The sequence below is a fragment of the Ochotona curzoniae genome, unplaced genomic scaffold (assembly GCF_017591425.1).
Source record: "Ochotona curzoniae isolate NIBS_2020 unplaced genomic scaffold, NIBS_Ocur_1.0 scaffold_4506, whole genome shotgun sequence".
Classification (NCBI taxonomy): Eukaryota; Metazoa; Chordata; class Mammalia; order Lagomorpha; family Ochotonidae; genus Ochotona; species Ochotona curzoniae.
The window spans coordinates 45275598-45292373 of record NW_024467119.1 but is presented as its reverse complement, the minus strand read 5'-3'; the positions used below and the strand labels follow the sequence as shown (position 1 = coordinate 45292373).

At 35.7% G+C, this 16776-nt stretch overlaps 1 protein-coding gene across 3 annotated transcripts in view; it reads left to right on the top strand.

The window, feature by feature from the left end:
* The window catches only part of COL25A1 (collagen type XXV alpha 1 chain), a 441964-nt gene that overhangs the window by 326316 nt on the left and 98872 nt on the right, over positions 1–16776 (top strand). For all 3 annotated transcript variants that reach the window (XM_040966695.1, XM_040966694.1, XM_040966696.1), the window contains exons 11-12: positions 11379–11405; positions 13479–13523. In XM_040966695.1, coding sequence (XP_040822629.1) covers positions 11379–11405; positions 13479–13523 — 72 coding nt within the window. The remainder of the gene's footprint in view (positions 1–11378; positions 11406–13478; positions 13524–16776) is intronic.

Below are 16776 nucleotides of genomic sequence, written 5' to 3'. Positions count from 1 at the left end.
CACTATATATTTGGACATTGATATAAGCAATTGAATTTCTATCCTGGAAAATTATTGAAAGGTATTTCCTCTGCATATTCTTATACCAAAAGCTACATGGATTCGCAGGAGCCCTGGTTTATCCTGTAGTATGCATAGCCTTACCCAGAGTTTTGGCACTGACATTGACTTAGTAATGACCCAGTGCTTGGCATAGCATCCTAATAGACATTGCTCTACAATAAAATGGATGTGTTTTTGTTTTATATTCTTTTCTTCCATTAATTTATACATACTTTCTAAGATATTCTATGAATAGCAACAATTTCAATCTCCTATAATCCCTAGTTTGATAGCATTAATCATGGATTTTTGCCCTAGTCCTAATTAAATTGCATTATTATTTTACTGTTTTCCAGTTTCTCATTTCATATAGACACTTCTATAGTGAAAGAGAATGCTGAATAGCTTTTGCTTTTCAAAAAAGGTTTATTTTTTTAGAAGGCAGAGTTGGAGGGAAAGGGAGAGACAGAAAGAGACAGCCTTTCATCTACTGGTTCACTTCCCAAAAGGCCACAAGGACTAGGGCTAGGGCAAAGCCAGGAGTCAGAAACTTCTCCCCGGTCTCCCACATAAGTGTAGGGCTTTTTTCCCAGCTGCATTAGCAGGGAATCAAGTACAAAGTAGAGCAACCAGTATGCAAACCAGCACCCACATAGGATGCCTGTGTCACTTGCAGCCGGCACCTTAACTTACTAACTTGCTGATTAACTGGCCTTAATACTGGCTGTAAATTTCTTCTTTTCTCTCTTTAAACTTAATATTTGTTTTATATCTTCATTTTTAAAATATAGGACCTGGCATGGCAGCCTAGTAGCTAAAGTCCTCACCTTGCATGCATTGGGATCCCATATGGGTGCCGATTCTAATCCCAATGACCCAACTTCCCACCCAGCCCCCTTTTGTACACTGGGAAAGCAACAGAGAATGGCCCAAAGCCTTAGGATCCTGCACCTGCATGGGCAACCTGGAAAAGGCTCTGGTCTCCTGGTTTTGGATCAGCACAGCTCTGGCCATTGCAGCCATTTGTGGAGTGAATCAACGGCCAAAAGATCTGCTCTGTCTCTCCTTCTCCTCTCTGTATATCTGACTTTCCAATAAAAATAAATCTTTAAAATAGATAGATATATATGGCTTAGCTTAAATTGAAATCACAAATGTTCAAAGGCTATGTGTATTTGATTCTCTTCTAACATTTAAAAATGACTACTTTAAAAAGTCTCTTTTTTAAAAAGTCTATAATACATATAAATAAAAGTACACAAATCATATTGTGTTTCTTGAGCAATTTCCACAAAGTGAACCATAATTTCCACTGGGTCCATAGAAGGAATGTTATTAAACCTCTCTTTGCCCCTCAGCCTTCATCCCCAAGGTAACTGCCACCGCAGTAACTTCTGTCACCATAGATTAGTTTTGCTTGCATTTGAATCTTGTATTAACTGAATCATACAGTTCGTACACATTGGTGTCTGGCTTCTTTCATTCAGTATTGTATTAGTGAAATCATCCAACTCTGTTTTAATAGCCTTCACAGCTGGTTAAAAAAAAACACACACACAACAGAGAAAGAAACTTACTTCCTTGACTACCCCGTTAAAACTACATCACTCAAAGCAGAAAATGAATGAATGCTTGTCTGACCTTGGGAAAGTCACTTAACCTCTCAATTTCTCATCCATAAAGAAAGGATAATACTCCTTCTGCCTGCCATGAAAGGTTCCCAAAGACAAATGCAATAAATTAGAGGAAAGACTTTAAAACATATAATGAAGGACTATGTGAGTATGTTATTATTATTATCACTCAATTGTTCTCTCTGGAGTAAATTACAGGTGAGCAGGGATTTATGTAACAGATGTATTCCTGTAAAGTTTTTATGAATCAGATTTTCATACACCAACATATTTTAAGTGTGCTGGGAAAATTTTGTATTTAAAACATATTTTGGAATTTTCCTGTAAAACAATATAATCTCCTAATTCCTCCTCTGACAAACTTAATTTGTATATTTTAAGTTTACTTAATGTAAAATACTTCAATCAGAAAATTCATCATTTTTTAAAATACCACTTTTTCTGCATGTTAATCTGAATCACATCTGTGTATGTTAACCCACCTCAAAGAGAGGAGAGGTACTGGAAATATCATTGCAATACTTAGGAAGAGCAAAAAAAAAATGTCCTCAGAAAGTTGTTTTCAAATTGCGTGTGTGTTTTAACTACAAGTTGGAAAAAAGCATGTGATACCAGTAGTTCTCTCAGAAATACTTGGGAATTTGACTGTGATTTGACATCCCTTTTACTAGTCTAAAAAGGGAAGATTCCTGTTCCATTTATCTCACCAGGCTATGGTGAGAAGAAAGTGAACTACTGGAATGAAATGCTTTATGAACTACATAGTTACATAAATGAGAAATATTACTATTAGAAAAAAATTTTGTGGATATAAATTAGCATGCACAGAAGCTACTCTATGAAATGTAAAGGTAAGAAGAGATGAGTGATAGCTTTCAATTAAATCACAGCATGTCAAATACGGCAACTAATACTGTACTTTATTCTTTTTCTCCCACATTTCATTTTCCTTCGTATCACTTTATCTTACACTTATCAGTTTGTTCTAATATTCCACATCTCAGTCAGTAATTAAGAAGAGGGTAATAAATACACTGCTCTCTCCTCTTTTCCATATTAGTTAAACCCTATTACATTTGTTAGTTTGTATTGTGGAAGAGGGTTTGTATACAAGAGATTCTGAAAGGGCATTGGAGAGGTGTTAAAGATGTAGCATGTCTCTAATGATGAAATGAAGTTGGAAACATTTTAAAATTAGCTCTTACAAAAGCATTTATGGAGTGTGACGGGGAATTAGTTTCATATCCAGGATATATAGTTTATATTACAAAAATAATCATCTGAGGATTAACCACATCTACAATAGAATTAGAATGAAAAACTGCCACTCACACAGTGCTGCCTTGATTTAATCCCACTGTGCCCCCAATCTTTGAACATGACCTTATGCTTTCTGAGTCGTTCAATATGATGATTTAGAAGAATCTTGAGCTTAAATACAGTTGACACTGTCCAAATAAGGAAAGAACTTCTGTATCTTATGAAATGGAGCTCAAGAATAAAGCAAGGACTGAAAATGGCAGTGCTGAAGTACTGAACCTTAACACAAGTGATGTCTTTCAGTTGTTCAGAAATGTAATTATTCAATTAGTATTTGTGGAAATATCTTTTTTTTCTGTTTACTATTTCCTTATTTGACAAATGCAACACACAAAACAGATGGATAGTATTTTTAAAAATATACCAACTGTTTCCAGTCTCCTAAATAACATTTTTTTGATCCAAAGTAACTATACCCAAGAATTCATAGATCACATCTCTTTTCCTACTGTGAAGCATTATTCATGCCTTTCCCTTCTCCAAAAATATGTAAACTCCACAGTATACCCATTCATCTCTGTTTAAATTATAAGAATAGTTTAAAAGTTACTCATTGGACTTTAGTGGTATCTAAGAGTATGTGTGTATTTGTGTGAAAGAGGATGCAAATTTCAGAAAAAGTTTACTATTACTGTTCTTTAAAGCAAAATTTGGACCTGTATTTGAAGAATTTATAGACATTTTTAGCTTAATTTAGCCTGCAAGCATGTTTAATAGCTTATGGTCAACTGAGCATATTTTATTTCATGCTAGTTAATAGCATAAGCATAGCTAATTATTTCTGCTTCACATAGAATTAAAAAAATATATATAAAGCTTTACTTTAAACATATTCAATTATAGCACATGACCATCCTACATAAAGATAAAACTCATCTATTCACTTATTTCTGCCTGCTTTCTTAAGCAGTAGATGACAGACACCAGAAACAGTAGCAGACTTCTCTCCCTGGTTTTCTGACAGAGAAAGCAAAACTCCAAATCTCCATCACAAATAACCAAAAAATGATGAACATTGCCTCACTGCAGTTACTAGGCTGTGTTTTTAATAATTAAATCTAGTTTGGTAAAAGTTCATGTACTTCAGTTGTATAACACTGCCTGATGGGATGCCATAGCAACAGTTCTAATGCATTTTTGTCCTGGTGAATCTGATTGTCTATAAAAGACACATAAGCACCACCCTGCCACAATCCTTCCCACATCCAGAGTTATTCATGGCCTGTGATGTGGACTCAAGGATAGTAGATGAGAGATGCCCCCTTCCCCACTTCTGCCAGGCTGCTCCTCCTAGTTGCCCTTGCCAAGGAAACCCCCTGTGATGATTCTTGGATGCACAGACTTCTGCAGAGGTGTCTGGAGCTCACACCATGATGGAAATACAGAAGAATACTTCTTTTCAAGCTACTTTAGTCTCCTGGAAGCAAAATGTGATTGTTTTGGGTTGGGTAACAACATTTTTGTCTGAAAGCAAAAAGAAAGAGAAGTGAGGGGGAAAGAAAGAAAGAGGGAGAAAGGGATGAAGAAGGTTTTCAAAATAAAATTGAATTCTTTTGAAGTTCATATGTAATTTCAGGTTTAGGAAAAATGTACAAATTTTAGTATAAGAGGACAAATGAAATCTTTACACAAGGTCACAAAGCAGTAGTAAAAGCCCATAAGAGTGCAATTTACCAAATTGCAATCTTAACATGATTTATACTCTAAACTGTCCAATAATATGAATTGCATGTGAAAATTTCGATTTCTATTCAAGTTCATTAAAAGTAAATAGAATTTAAATTAAGTTCCCCAAAATTTCACTAGACATACTTTAAATACCCAATAATTGTAAGGGTTATTAGTAGCTATCTTTATTGCATTGAGCTACATAGAATGTGTCTGTCACTGCAAAAATTTCCAGTTGACAACATTAATCTATCTAGATATAAAACAGATCTGAACAGTGTTTGGGTATATATTATACTTCTAAATTTAAGGCTTTCTCCTGTGTATCACAGGATATTTAAATTCTAGCAGTCAGTGTTTCTTGGTGTTGTTGATTTAAAATAGGAAAAGCACTTAGCTTTACTCAATAGAAATATTTTTTACTGAGTGTCGGGTAGGGTGATAGGCCTTTGTGAACCATAAATTTCTTCCCTTTATAATACTCCAGGGAAGTATGTGCAAGCGAAGAGGGCAGAGGAACCTCTTAATTTCTCCTTGTGGGTCATTTCCATTTGGGTTGAAGAATAAGAAATAATTTGTTAGCTATTTAGAAGGGCTATAGTGAGTTCTTTTCAGCTGTGGCTATCTAATCAGAGGTGAGGCAGAGTCTGTGTCTTTCAACCTGATTAGAACATAGATTTCCATATTTCTCCATCTGTCTTTCATCTGCTAGTGATTCTTAATGCTCAGTATTTGGTGTTGGGTTCTGGTTTTGTCAAGTGGTGAGACAAATGTATAACTTCTTTAATTTCCTGAGCCTTAAGAGGCCTCCCTTTAAAAGGTCATAGCCTCATGATTTTGAGAAATGGCAGTAATAAATGAATCATCCTCGTTTAATATTTTCTATCTGAGATAGGGAAGTCAGAAAAAAAACTTCTCTTCACAAATTATAATGACCCCACTTAGAACTTCATTGTTCCAGAGTTCATGAAAAGACACAGTAACAGATCATCTTATTAATAGGCTCTAGGTTAGAGAAATTTTCTCAAATAATAAAAGCTTCAGGATGATGATATTGAAACAAAAAGCTGAGGTATTTAAACAGAAACAGCTGCCTTAAAACTAGAACTCTTTTCAGGCACAGCAGTGTGATAGTTTGGTAAAGTAATGGTGAAATAGGTAAGGGGAACTAAAAACCTTTCATATGTATTCAGTGTTTCAATTTAGCCAAAAATAATTTGTTGTACACTAACCTAGGTGCTGAAGATATAAAATACATGGACAGAGGAAGTTGCTGGCTAGTCAATCAAGCTTAAAACTATGTGATTATATTAAAAAATAGTCAGATGAAAGGTGTTAGAGAAACAGAACAAAAACAAGCTGTCTGGGTGCATTGGTGAAGAATTGTAAAGGAAGTGAGTTATGAATGCGGTCCCTTGAAGAATGATTAAAAACTTAAGTGAAGACTAATAGGAATTGAACCTGCGCTGCTTGGGAAAATAGAAATGATTGAGTGTGACGGAAGACAGGCTGCAGGAAAGAGTGGAAACAGAAGATGAGGCTCTTGCATCTCAGTGGTGCCTTGCATCACCCACTTCAATCGAAGCATTGGCTTTTATATTGAAAACAATTCAGCACACTCTCTTAGACTTTAAACATGTCTCAGTAGTTTGCAGTTGGCATTTCCACACACTTAAGCTATGAAACCTGAACCTCAATATCATAGCATTTGAACTATACTCCAGACATACATATACTAGTGCCTAGGGCTTATATTTCTTAGCCACATCAAATATCCTAGGCAAACACAGACATTGTATAAATACATATTAAGTAATGCCTTCTTCAGACAAGTTTCCATTATTTGTTTCAAATTTCCTCTTATTCCATATAAACCAAATTCATGTATTTGATGACTTTGTGATGCGTATAAGCTACTTAATACCTTTCAAAAAGTAGTAAGTCAAGTCTGTTAGATAAGACCCTTAAGAATGTCTGGCTCTGATGTTTCATGGTCCCATAAATGAGATTGTGTGTTATCATTCTTCCCTGGAGAGCCAGACTTAAAGAAGTATTTTCCTCAATTGGTCCAACTTTTATTAAGTCCTGGAAAATTCTTCACTCAAAACCAGCAATTTTAAATGGCTTAGTAACTTCGGGCATTGGACCACCTCTTTTATATTCCCCATGTTCTTTGTCACAGAAGCTGGTTATATTTTCTTGTATCCGGAAGTGGCCAGCAGCTTTCAGAGCCTCAAATTTTACTGTTAGCCATCAGGGACAGAAACAGGAACTGTGTCTGCCCCCTACATCATTTCCTAATAGCAAGCAACCAGAACTTGCCTTAAAACACCTCCCAAGAGACATTCTAAAGCACATCACTAAGAAAGTTTGCATCCTGTTAAAGTAATTAATACCTCAGTCAAATTTGTGCTAACATTGGTAGGGTCAGAAATATTCATTGATGTTTTTCCATTCCCTGGTCTAGCAAGGAAAAGGCTTTGTTTCCAGGGGCTTGGGAGATGAGAATGTTAAACTGTGAAGTACAGTAAGTGGATAGTTCTCATTCAAGAATTCTTATCTTACCTCCCTGCTTTGAAGATTAACTTGGATTAATAAATCCATCTGTTGTTTGCACAGTGCCTTTCTAAAATGCTTTAAAGATCTTAGGCCCACATGTACGTACACAGCACTGTCACTGTTACTGATAGCATTTAAATAAGTTGATTTTTTTTGTGCTGCAATTTTAATGTAGACCTCATTAGCTCTTGGAATTTATTCACTGGCTCTTGAAATTAATGTGGAAGCTGTTAGAATAGATCAGTAACACTAGAATGACTCAGGTGGACAAAGTGGCAAAAACATTGCCATTCCTATCTTGAATTGCTGTTATCTAAAGTATAAGAAATATAAAACCTCTATGGAGGTTTTTTTTTTCCATTAACTTGCTCATTTTAGAATTTTTATTATACATCTGAGTGATGCAAAATGTCTACAGTTTTTCATTGCAGCTTTTCTGAAATAGACAATTTTCAAACTGTGAATAATTTCAAAAGATAAAAGCTAAACAAATTGCTGAAAAATTCTGAATGTAGAATAGCAACCTTACTAATTGCAAAATAAAACTTTATACCAGAATGTTGGCTAGAAGAATGTTGGACTAGAGGAATGTTCCAGGTATAGGGATGTCAAGCACAAAGGCCAAAGGTTGGGCATATGTTGAACGTGTTCAAGGAACACCAAAGGGACTATAGGTGGATGATAGGAGATAGAAATATGGGCAGGGAAAAACGATTGCCTTTGTATGGACTTGGAGATGCTGAATAATGCTCACTCAGAACCTAGAAGGAAGTTAATGTATATTTTAAGGTTCAGGTTTAGAGTTGATTTTCCTAAAATCAAAGCAACATGGCTTAATCTTTTCTAAAATATATACATATTATCTGTTATACATTTCTAATCATGAGAGATATAAAATTATTTTTAAAATTACATAAATTGGATTTTTCCATTTTTATTAATTGTATATAGTTTATGCAGGTTACAGATGCATTTTCCAAAGAAATGTCTAAGAAAGTAATACTTCACTGATTAGTAAAAATGGATCAAAAATATTATGGCCCCATCTTAGAGAATGATTTCATGCAAACTTATTAAATAAGGGGGTCTCAATAAAGGAATTTTTTCAGAAAGCTTGAAAAGCTAGAATGGAAAATTGAATTAATTTTAGGAGAAATTAATGTTTGACTATTGAATAGTTTGGCTAGTGACATTTATATTCAAGTTCTTAGTCACCAAAAATATAAATTTCAAAAGATTAAGTAATGAATGTTTCTAATTATTGCTTATTACTTTACAAATTTATTTTTGTAGTAAAACTACAAAACTAAACAAATGTAAACATTTCAATCAAATGGGATCAACATCCATTTTTGAGCAGGGAAACCTTGAACTTACATTTAATATCATAATACCACTGACATATAATGAGATTGTTAATCTAAAGATACTCAAAACACATAGATACATCTAAAATCTTGCTCTGTAAAAATAGCTAGTGTGAATGGATGTGTGTGAGTAGAAATTTTTACTTGCTGAAATGTAAGTTTGTGCCTTAAATTCAACCCCATTCCACACCCATTTTTCTCCTAATAATGGCCAGCACTCTCCCTGGCCTTTTTCCTGCCAATTATATCAAAGAAATAAATATAAATTCTTGGCAGCATAGGTCATATGTTTATAAGCATAGTTATGAATAATCTGAGATCTAAGTTGACAATTGAAAATTAACGTTAAATCTCAACAACTGTTTATTTTTGAAATTTGCTAAACACAGCAATCGTTTCCTAAGAATGAAGAAAAGCCTTCTATTTACTTTATAGCTATCCTTTGACTTACATTAAGTTTTGTATGAAAATATACAGGCGGTATAATTTTACATATTTCAGTGGTGCAGTCTTTCACATCCTAATGAACACATTAAGTCAGAGCTCAGATTTTAAGAGTACAAGATATGTGAGTCTCTATTTAAAATGTTCTTGTAAACTCCACTCTTAATTTGACATAGCCCTTTCCAGGGATATACCTCAATGTAATGAAATATCCAATTTTAACAAACAATTTTTTCAAGTGGCAAAATGAGGTTTGCCATGGGAAGCAAACCTTTGTGAATTGAACATAACACATTCTCAGTGTAAGCATTGAATTAATGCAGACCTTGTTTTATGATTTCCTTTTCTAACATCAACATTTTAGAAAATTAGATACTCCAGAGACATTTGACAAAATGGAATCCTACACAATGATAAAACCCAAGTCTTGTCTTCAATCACAGATCTCCTATCACCCTGTCTCCAGATTCTGCCTTTACTTAGCATTAACATTTACTTCCCAAACAATTTACCCAAATGAGGAAATGAGTGCACATGTTTATATGCAGCGGGAGGGACTGGTGGAGAAGGGGAGGCTGTGATACGGATGCAGAAATAATTGATTGAAGCCCATCCCTGAGGACAGAGACAAGGATGGATTCCAGTCTCCCAGATGGATGGCCCTCCTAACAGAGCTGGTACTCTTCTTCCTCTGATATGGGAAAGGAGTCCACAGGGATTTGTCTTAGTGAGAGACATAATGCTATGGAAATTTGTGCCTGATAAGCTCTGTTTCCTCTACCAATTCCAAAACAAGGAAAATTGCAAGTCCTGAGGGTGAGACAAATAGAGAACCTGTCTGATTCATACAGATACAAACTCATCAGAAATTGGTTAATTAAATAGGAATACAAAAGGTAGCATTGCACAGTACATTTTTAGTAACCTACCCTTGATTATGGGAAGATGGTGTTAGCCTTCCTGTGAGGATTAGAAAATAACCACAAACAATAGATTTTCTGACTGTTCCTAAACATGGTATATTACTAGGACTAATAAAAAAAGATGCATGACTACTTTTTACTCTGGTAGCCACCTGAGTCCTGCGGAATGATGACTAACAGAAATGTCACATGCCAAAAGTAAGCTAGTCTTTGGTTAAGTCTGGTGTATTAACAACATATGAAATGACAGAATTTCTGTAATTTTGCTAATTCAAAGATCTAATAAAATGAAGAATTTTGAAAGCGTTAGAAGAAACTATTTAATATTTGTATTTTAAAATAAACATGATTGGTAGGAAATAATACCAATGTCTGCTTGTATTCTGTTCTGATGTTCTAAAGCCTTGCCTTGCACAAAACAAAGCCACAATATTCCCAATACTGACATCTCCAAATCTGTGTAAATAGCCTCACTCATCCCACCTTATTGTGCCTCTTCCTTCCCCAATACTGTAGTCTAAGTATCAACTGACAACATGTTTTGTTCCCTCTTCTGGTACATATGAGGTACTACCAGAGTTAGTCTTAGACTTCGCTAACTTGCAAGCAAATTTTTGTTTATTTATTTGAAAAGCGTGAGAGAGAATATCCTCCATCCACTGATTCACTCCCCAGATGGCTGCAATAGCCATGGTAGGGTCAACCAGATTGAAGCCATGATCCAGAATCACCATCTGGGTTTCCCGTATGGGCAGTAGAAATTCAGCTATTCAAACGACCATCTTTTTTTGCTCTTTCCTAGACTACCAACTGGGAGGTGGACTGGAGGCAGTATAGTCAGACTCTCTGGACTCTGAGATGGAATGTGGATGTTCCAAGCGGCAGTGGAAGCCACTGCACCACAACAGTTACCCCATAAACAAGTGTTAGCACAGACTGACTGACCACATTGCCTAAGAGAAAAAATAGAACAAAACAGGTTGATGTGTATGTTGTAATGTTATTCAGCTAATGTCTTTGCGAATCCACTGACTGGATTTTTGCAGATGCAGATACCCCTTAACGTGGGAATTTCCTTGCATTTTAACTGCAACAGTAGCTCCATTCCTCTAAGTCAGACAGATGTGATTTGTAGGTATTTGAGAAACATATACTAGAACAGCAAAGATTGTTTTTTATTTTCCTTTTGGGGGGTGGGAAGTGGAGATGTCAGAATCTTACCACAGACGCTTGATGTTCTTTAGAAGAGAATAAGAGGAGAAATGACCGCTACATACATCCAACTGGAAATTTTTATCTTCCTTAATGTATACAAAACATTATATTTTAATATAGCCAAAAGTACCTTACAAGAGAGTATAATTGGTCATCTATGCCTAACTTGCTACATTATTATGTTAACTCAATGGTTTTTTTTTCAGGGTCTTCTGGGACCTCCAGGACAAAAGGTAGAGTACAATATGTAACTGCATCTTAAGGGTGATTGCCTGTGTGTGATAAATTACGTTAGCTACTGTAAGCTATGCTGAAGCAGTTAGTCTGGTTCGGATATTCTACCTTCTAAAAATGCAGTGATGTCATACAAGCATTTGCTGTAACTAGCCTCCATTGCAGCAAATTCAGTAAATCCATAGCTGTCTGTTGAGCTTCTGGATTGGATTTTTACCTCAAGTAATGGTAAAATGTTGTAATCAAACATAAAGTGCAAAGGATCATGAGACATTGAAACTGAACATGTGGCCTTACTTAAATATGCAGTTACCAATGACTACAAAACTGACCAAAGGATTTGCTTATTGCTTGACTCTATGCAGTTAAGTGATGCACTAGCATTCTTCTTTGCCAAGATGACTTCAAAAATAACTTCCTGAATGTTGTTTTGATATTATCTACCCCGCAGCCATCCCCCCAAGTGGGATGCTGGCCCTCAGGTACAGCTTTATCTGCTTTGCCGCAACTCAGATCCTGCCCATTATATTCTGATTGACAAAAACTGGGATTTCTAAAATGACACCTATACAGTAATAATAAACATGTCAATCACAGATAGATGACATTTTACCAACCAAAACTCCATAATTCTCATTCTTTCCTAATCCGTCACCATACAAGAGGGCAAAAGGGGGATATTTAGCCTATACTAAAGATAACAATTGTATTGTAACAGGTGGACAAGTTAGTCTTTATTTTTGGAATCCATCAAAGATGAAGTCTTTTCATCTCCCAAGCGCTGGACATGTGGCATCTGTTGAAACATAATATAAGCCAAGCAAAAGCCAGGGGTTGTGAGGCAACTTGTGTGTAAAGGAACACTTTGTCCTTCACAATAATGTCTCTATTAAGCATGGTGTGAAATTGTAAAGCTACTCTAATCCACATTGGACCAGGATGCAATTACTGCTTCAGGCTTAGGGAAGTCGTTTAATGACCCACTCAGTGTAATCACCGAACAAGCTAAGGAACTCACCGTCTCAGTGAGTTTTGCATATAATTATTCTTTTTTAATAGACTATTTGTAGAGCAGATTTAGGTTTACTGTTGCAGTTTTTAAAAAGAAAACCTTTTTCCATTATTATTATTAAAGAAACTTAATATCTTGCAACTACTAATACGAATCTGTTTTCTAGTTCTAGAGGAAGAATACGTACATTGTATTTAAAAATGATTTCTCCAGAGCCTGAAAGGGAGGTGTAGGGAGGGAAATGACATCACTAGAAAATATTGGCTCATGCTTCTTTCTGTATCCACTTAAACATCAGATTTCCTCAGATAACAATTAGCTTTCTTACTCTCAGCCCACTCCATCCTGGTTCAGCCATTCTCGATTGCCCTAGTGTGTGCATCCATGGGCACGCATGTGTCTGTGTGCTAATATCTCTACACCTCTTAAAATGTTTTGTATAGAGGCTGTATTTTACCTGGTTAGTGATAACTTTTGTGATGCCCTTGAGTCTACTCTGGGAGACATAAATGTATGAACACTGAATATCTTAATACTCCCTGAAAGCCCAATGGGGAAATGCTTCAAATGTTCCCAATTTGAGTTTGCAAGGACCCGTTATTTAATTGTGGAACAGGTAGCTGTTATTTTAGTTATTTTTTTTCTCTTCTGGTATTCAAACTCATCAGACTCAAGTGTTACTGCTACTGCCAGGCTTTTGCCAGATGGAGCTAACCCTATTTATTTCCTCAAAACAGCCAAATGTAGAGGCATGTGTCCTTCTGATAGAAACAAACCTCAGTTTCTGATGTGAATTTATGCAAGATCATGGTAGGGTTGAGTTGATACTTGAGAAACAAAGTTGAATTGTAACCCTGGTTACTGAGGAAGCTTGAGCAATCGGCCTGTGTTATTAATACTTGGACACAGGGATGAGATCCGGAAACCATCGTCTGCCAATCACCATCATCTACTTTTACTCTCTTTTAGCAAGGTAAAATTATGGCTGCCATAACTCATTTAATGACTGAAATATTTTGTGAGTATGACATCAGTTTACTTTGATCTTATGTCTCCTTAGGGTTCAGACGGAGCACCTGGAATTCCAGGAATGAATGGACAAAAGGTGAGGTCTACAAAAAATGTTATTTGACAAAATAGTTTAGAGAGCACTAAAGTCAGAAAGTCCTTCTGGTCAGTAATGCTAATAATAATCTTACAGATTTGCATAAAAATTGCTTATATAATTCTTTTTTACATATTCTTTTAAAATGTAAGAAAACTGCGGTGAAATGATTAAGTTATCTTAATCATTAACAATAGATTCATTAAAAAGGATTAAATAGGAGAAACTCTTAGAAAATATTCCATTTTAGGTGCTCAATATGATGCTTTTTGATAAGTTGCATGTGTGTTACATCAATGTCTTTCTGATGAATATAGAAAGAGTGGGGAAGTCCTGTGTTTAAAATTCATTGTGTTAAGCAAAATATGCTCTGGCTGCTAAAAATAATCTGGATTATTTTTTTGGTTAAAGAAAGCTATTTTCACAGTGGAAATTTATTAAAACCTTCTGAATCCAAAGAAGCAAATTCATTTTACTATGAAGTAAAATTAGGAGTTAAACAGGCTTGCCAAGCTATACTACTCAAGTTTTACTGTACTGCTAAATTTGCGGAGGAGGAAGCAATGTTTTTTTAAACACATACACACACACGTCTGCCTACATATATCAATGTGCTTGTGTACATTTGTTCCTACAATCTGCTTACTTATTCTCTGTGCTTCTGTGTCCCTGACCGGCTGTCCATTCTGAAGGCATAGCAGCATCTAACAACCCATGACTACTAGGAGCCAGAAAACCAAGCTAGGAGTTTCCTTGTCTCCTTCAGAGCACTTGGCCTGACCCTGTGAAATTCTGCCATCTGTGAGCTGGTTTTCCAAAATATTTTCAATTCATGTACCCTGGATTCCATTCTGAAATCATAAAGAGGCCAGCTCCTACTGGGAGTAACCTCCTCAAGATCTTTTCCATTGTCTCTGCTCTGACAGTAAGAGATAAACAACCACAATATTAAACCCACGGGGTACTTAAAACCCAGTATCTGCCTCTTAGAGGCTGTATGAATTTTAGAAACATCCTTGATTTCCATAGCCTCAGATTGCTCGTTGGTATAAGGGAAGCAATACCAATTCCTGACTGCAGGGTCAGATGGAAGATTAAAAAAGAAAATATCTAAAGCCTTTCTAATCATGCTTTATAGTACTGTTAACATTCTCCACCATTTTTTTTGAAATTCTGAAATTTTGATTGATCTATTAGAAAAGAAACATTTGCTAGGATTACTCAATTCCCCAATGAAATTCATGTTTTCAGCAAAGTTATGGCCTTATCAGTCCTTCCACCAGATCCTGCACACTCATCAATAGTTATTCATGCTGCACTTCCATTCCTCCTTGGTGAAATGTGTATCCTTTTGCTTCATAAATCATGATAAAAACAAAGTCCTACTTTCTGTTTTCAACATTATATATCATGGAAGGAAGCATAAGCAAAAATTTGAAAGTGTATCTTTTCTAAGGTGGATTTAACATTATATAACCCATAATAATATTTAGAAAGAATAAATATTGATAGAACATAAATATTGTTTCGACATTGGTGAAAAAAGAAAAGTTTTATGCCAAGATTAATGTCTTGCTTTTTCTCCTTTTTTTTCCTTTTCAATTTTGAGACAATCATGAAAATTTATAGAAACCTTTAACCTGAAACAAAACAACTTTAAAACTGTCACACAGACTCTTTCAGACACAACATAATCGTTGCTTTTTGAAAGGAAATACACAATTTCCTTAGCAAGAAAAAGGAATGTGACATTTTCTTGTCCTAGTCATCAAGTCTAAATTATATTTCAAGAAAATAGACAGTTCATATTTGCAGTTTCATGTCTTGTTACACATATTAGTGGCATTCCTAAAGTGTTTGCTGTAAAATCTAGAGAAACTAAATGATTTCACATTTCCAAGAAAGTATAGCAAAATGCAGCCTGTTTCTTTGCTCCTTAGAACTGAACCTAAGACATTGTTTGTGGAACATCTATTATCATAGCCATTATTTAACATTATTTAACATTATTTAACATTGATAATACCTCTTATATAATTGATATAAAAAACATAAATATATGAGTCTCAATCATGGAGACAGCATATAATTTAGACAGTAAGAATGTTAAAAATAGAGTCATAATTTGATAAAATATACCAAATGTGTTTTGAGCCTCTAGAATTTGTTTTATTTTTAATTTTTATTTGAAAGGCAAAGAAACAGAAAATCAGGGAACAGATAGGCAGAGATCTCCCATCCAATGATTCACTCCCAAGTGCCCACAATCACTAGGCCTGAGCCAGGCAGAAGCCAGTAACCTGGAACTCAGCCCAGGTCTCTCCTGGGTAGCAGGGACTCAAGTATTGAGCCGTATTCTGCTGTTTCCCTGTGTTCATTAGCAGGAAACTGCAAAGTAGTGGAGACTGAAACCAGACACTCTGGAAAGAAAGTAAGCATCCTAGAATCATCTGTCCAGAAAAGAGCTAATGACATAATATTTTTTTCCTATAAAATCATCTTAGTTTTCTAAAGTGTCATGTGAGGATCAGCACTGTGGTGTGGCAAATAAAGCCTCCACCTACAGCACTAGCCTGTGTTAAGGGCACTGGTCTGAGTTCTAACTGCTACTTTCCAAATCCAACTCCCCACTAATGTGCCTGGGAAAACAGCAGGAATGGCCCAAGTGGTTGAGTACCTGAACCCATGCAGGAGGCCTAGAAGAAGCTTGTGCTTTGGACCGGTCCCGTTCCAGCCAGTGCAGCCATTTGGGGAGTGAACAATTGGATGGAAGACCTCACTTGCTGTCTCTCTCCCATTCTCTCTTATAACTCTGCCTTTCACATGCATAAATGAATCCGTTTTAAAAGAGAAATTATCTTGTGAAAACATTTTTTTCAACTACAATTTCGTTTTTTCCAAAGATAAACTTTTGGTGTTTAGAAAGTAGCGTTTTTTTTTTCCAGCCAATGGTTAAAGGAAGAATACAATTTCTTTTTTCCTTTAAAAGAGCTATTTTTTGTTTATTTGAAAGACAGCGAGAGACTCATACACAGAGAAATCTGTCTGCAGATTCCATTCCAAAATGCCTGCAACAGGTGAGGCTGGACAAGATCAAAGCCAAGGACCTGGGATGAATCCAGGTTTTTCATATGGGTGACAAGGGCCGAGTGCTTGAGACATAATCCGTTGCCTTCCTGGGAGAGCACTCATAGGAAGCTAGGATCTGAGGTGAGCTGACACTCAACGCTTGCATCAAAATCTGGGATACTGA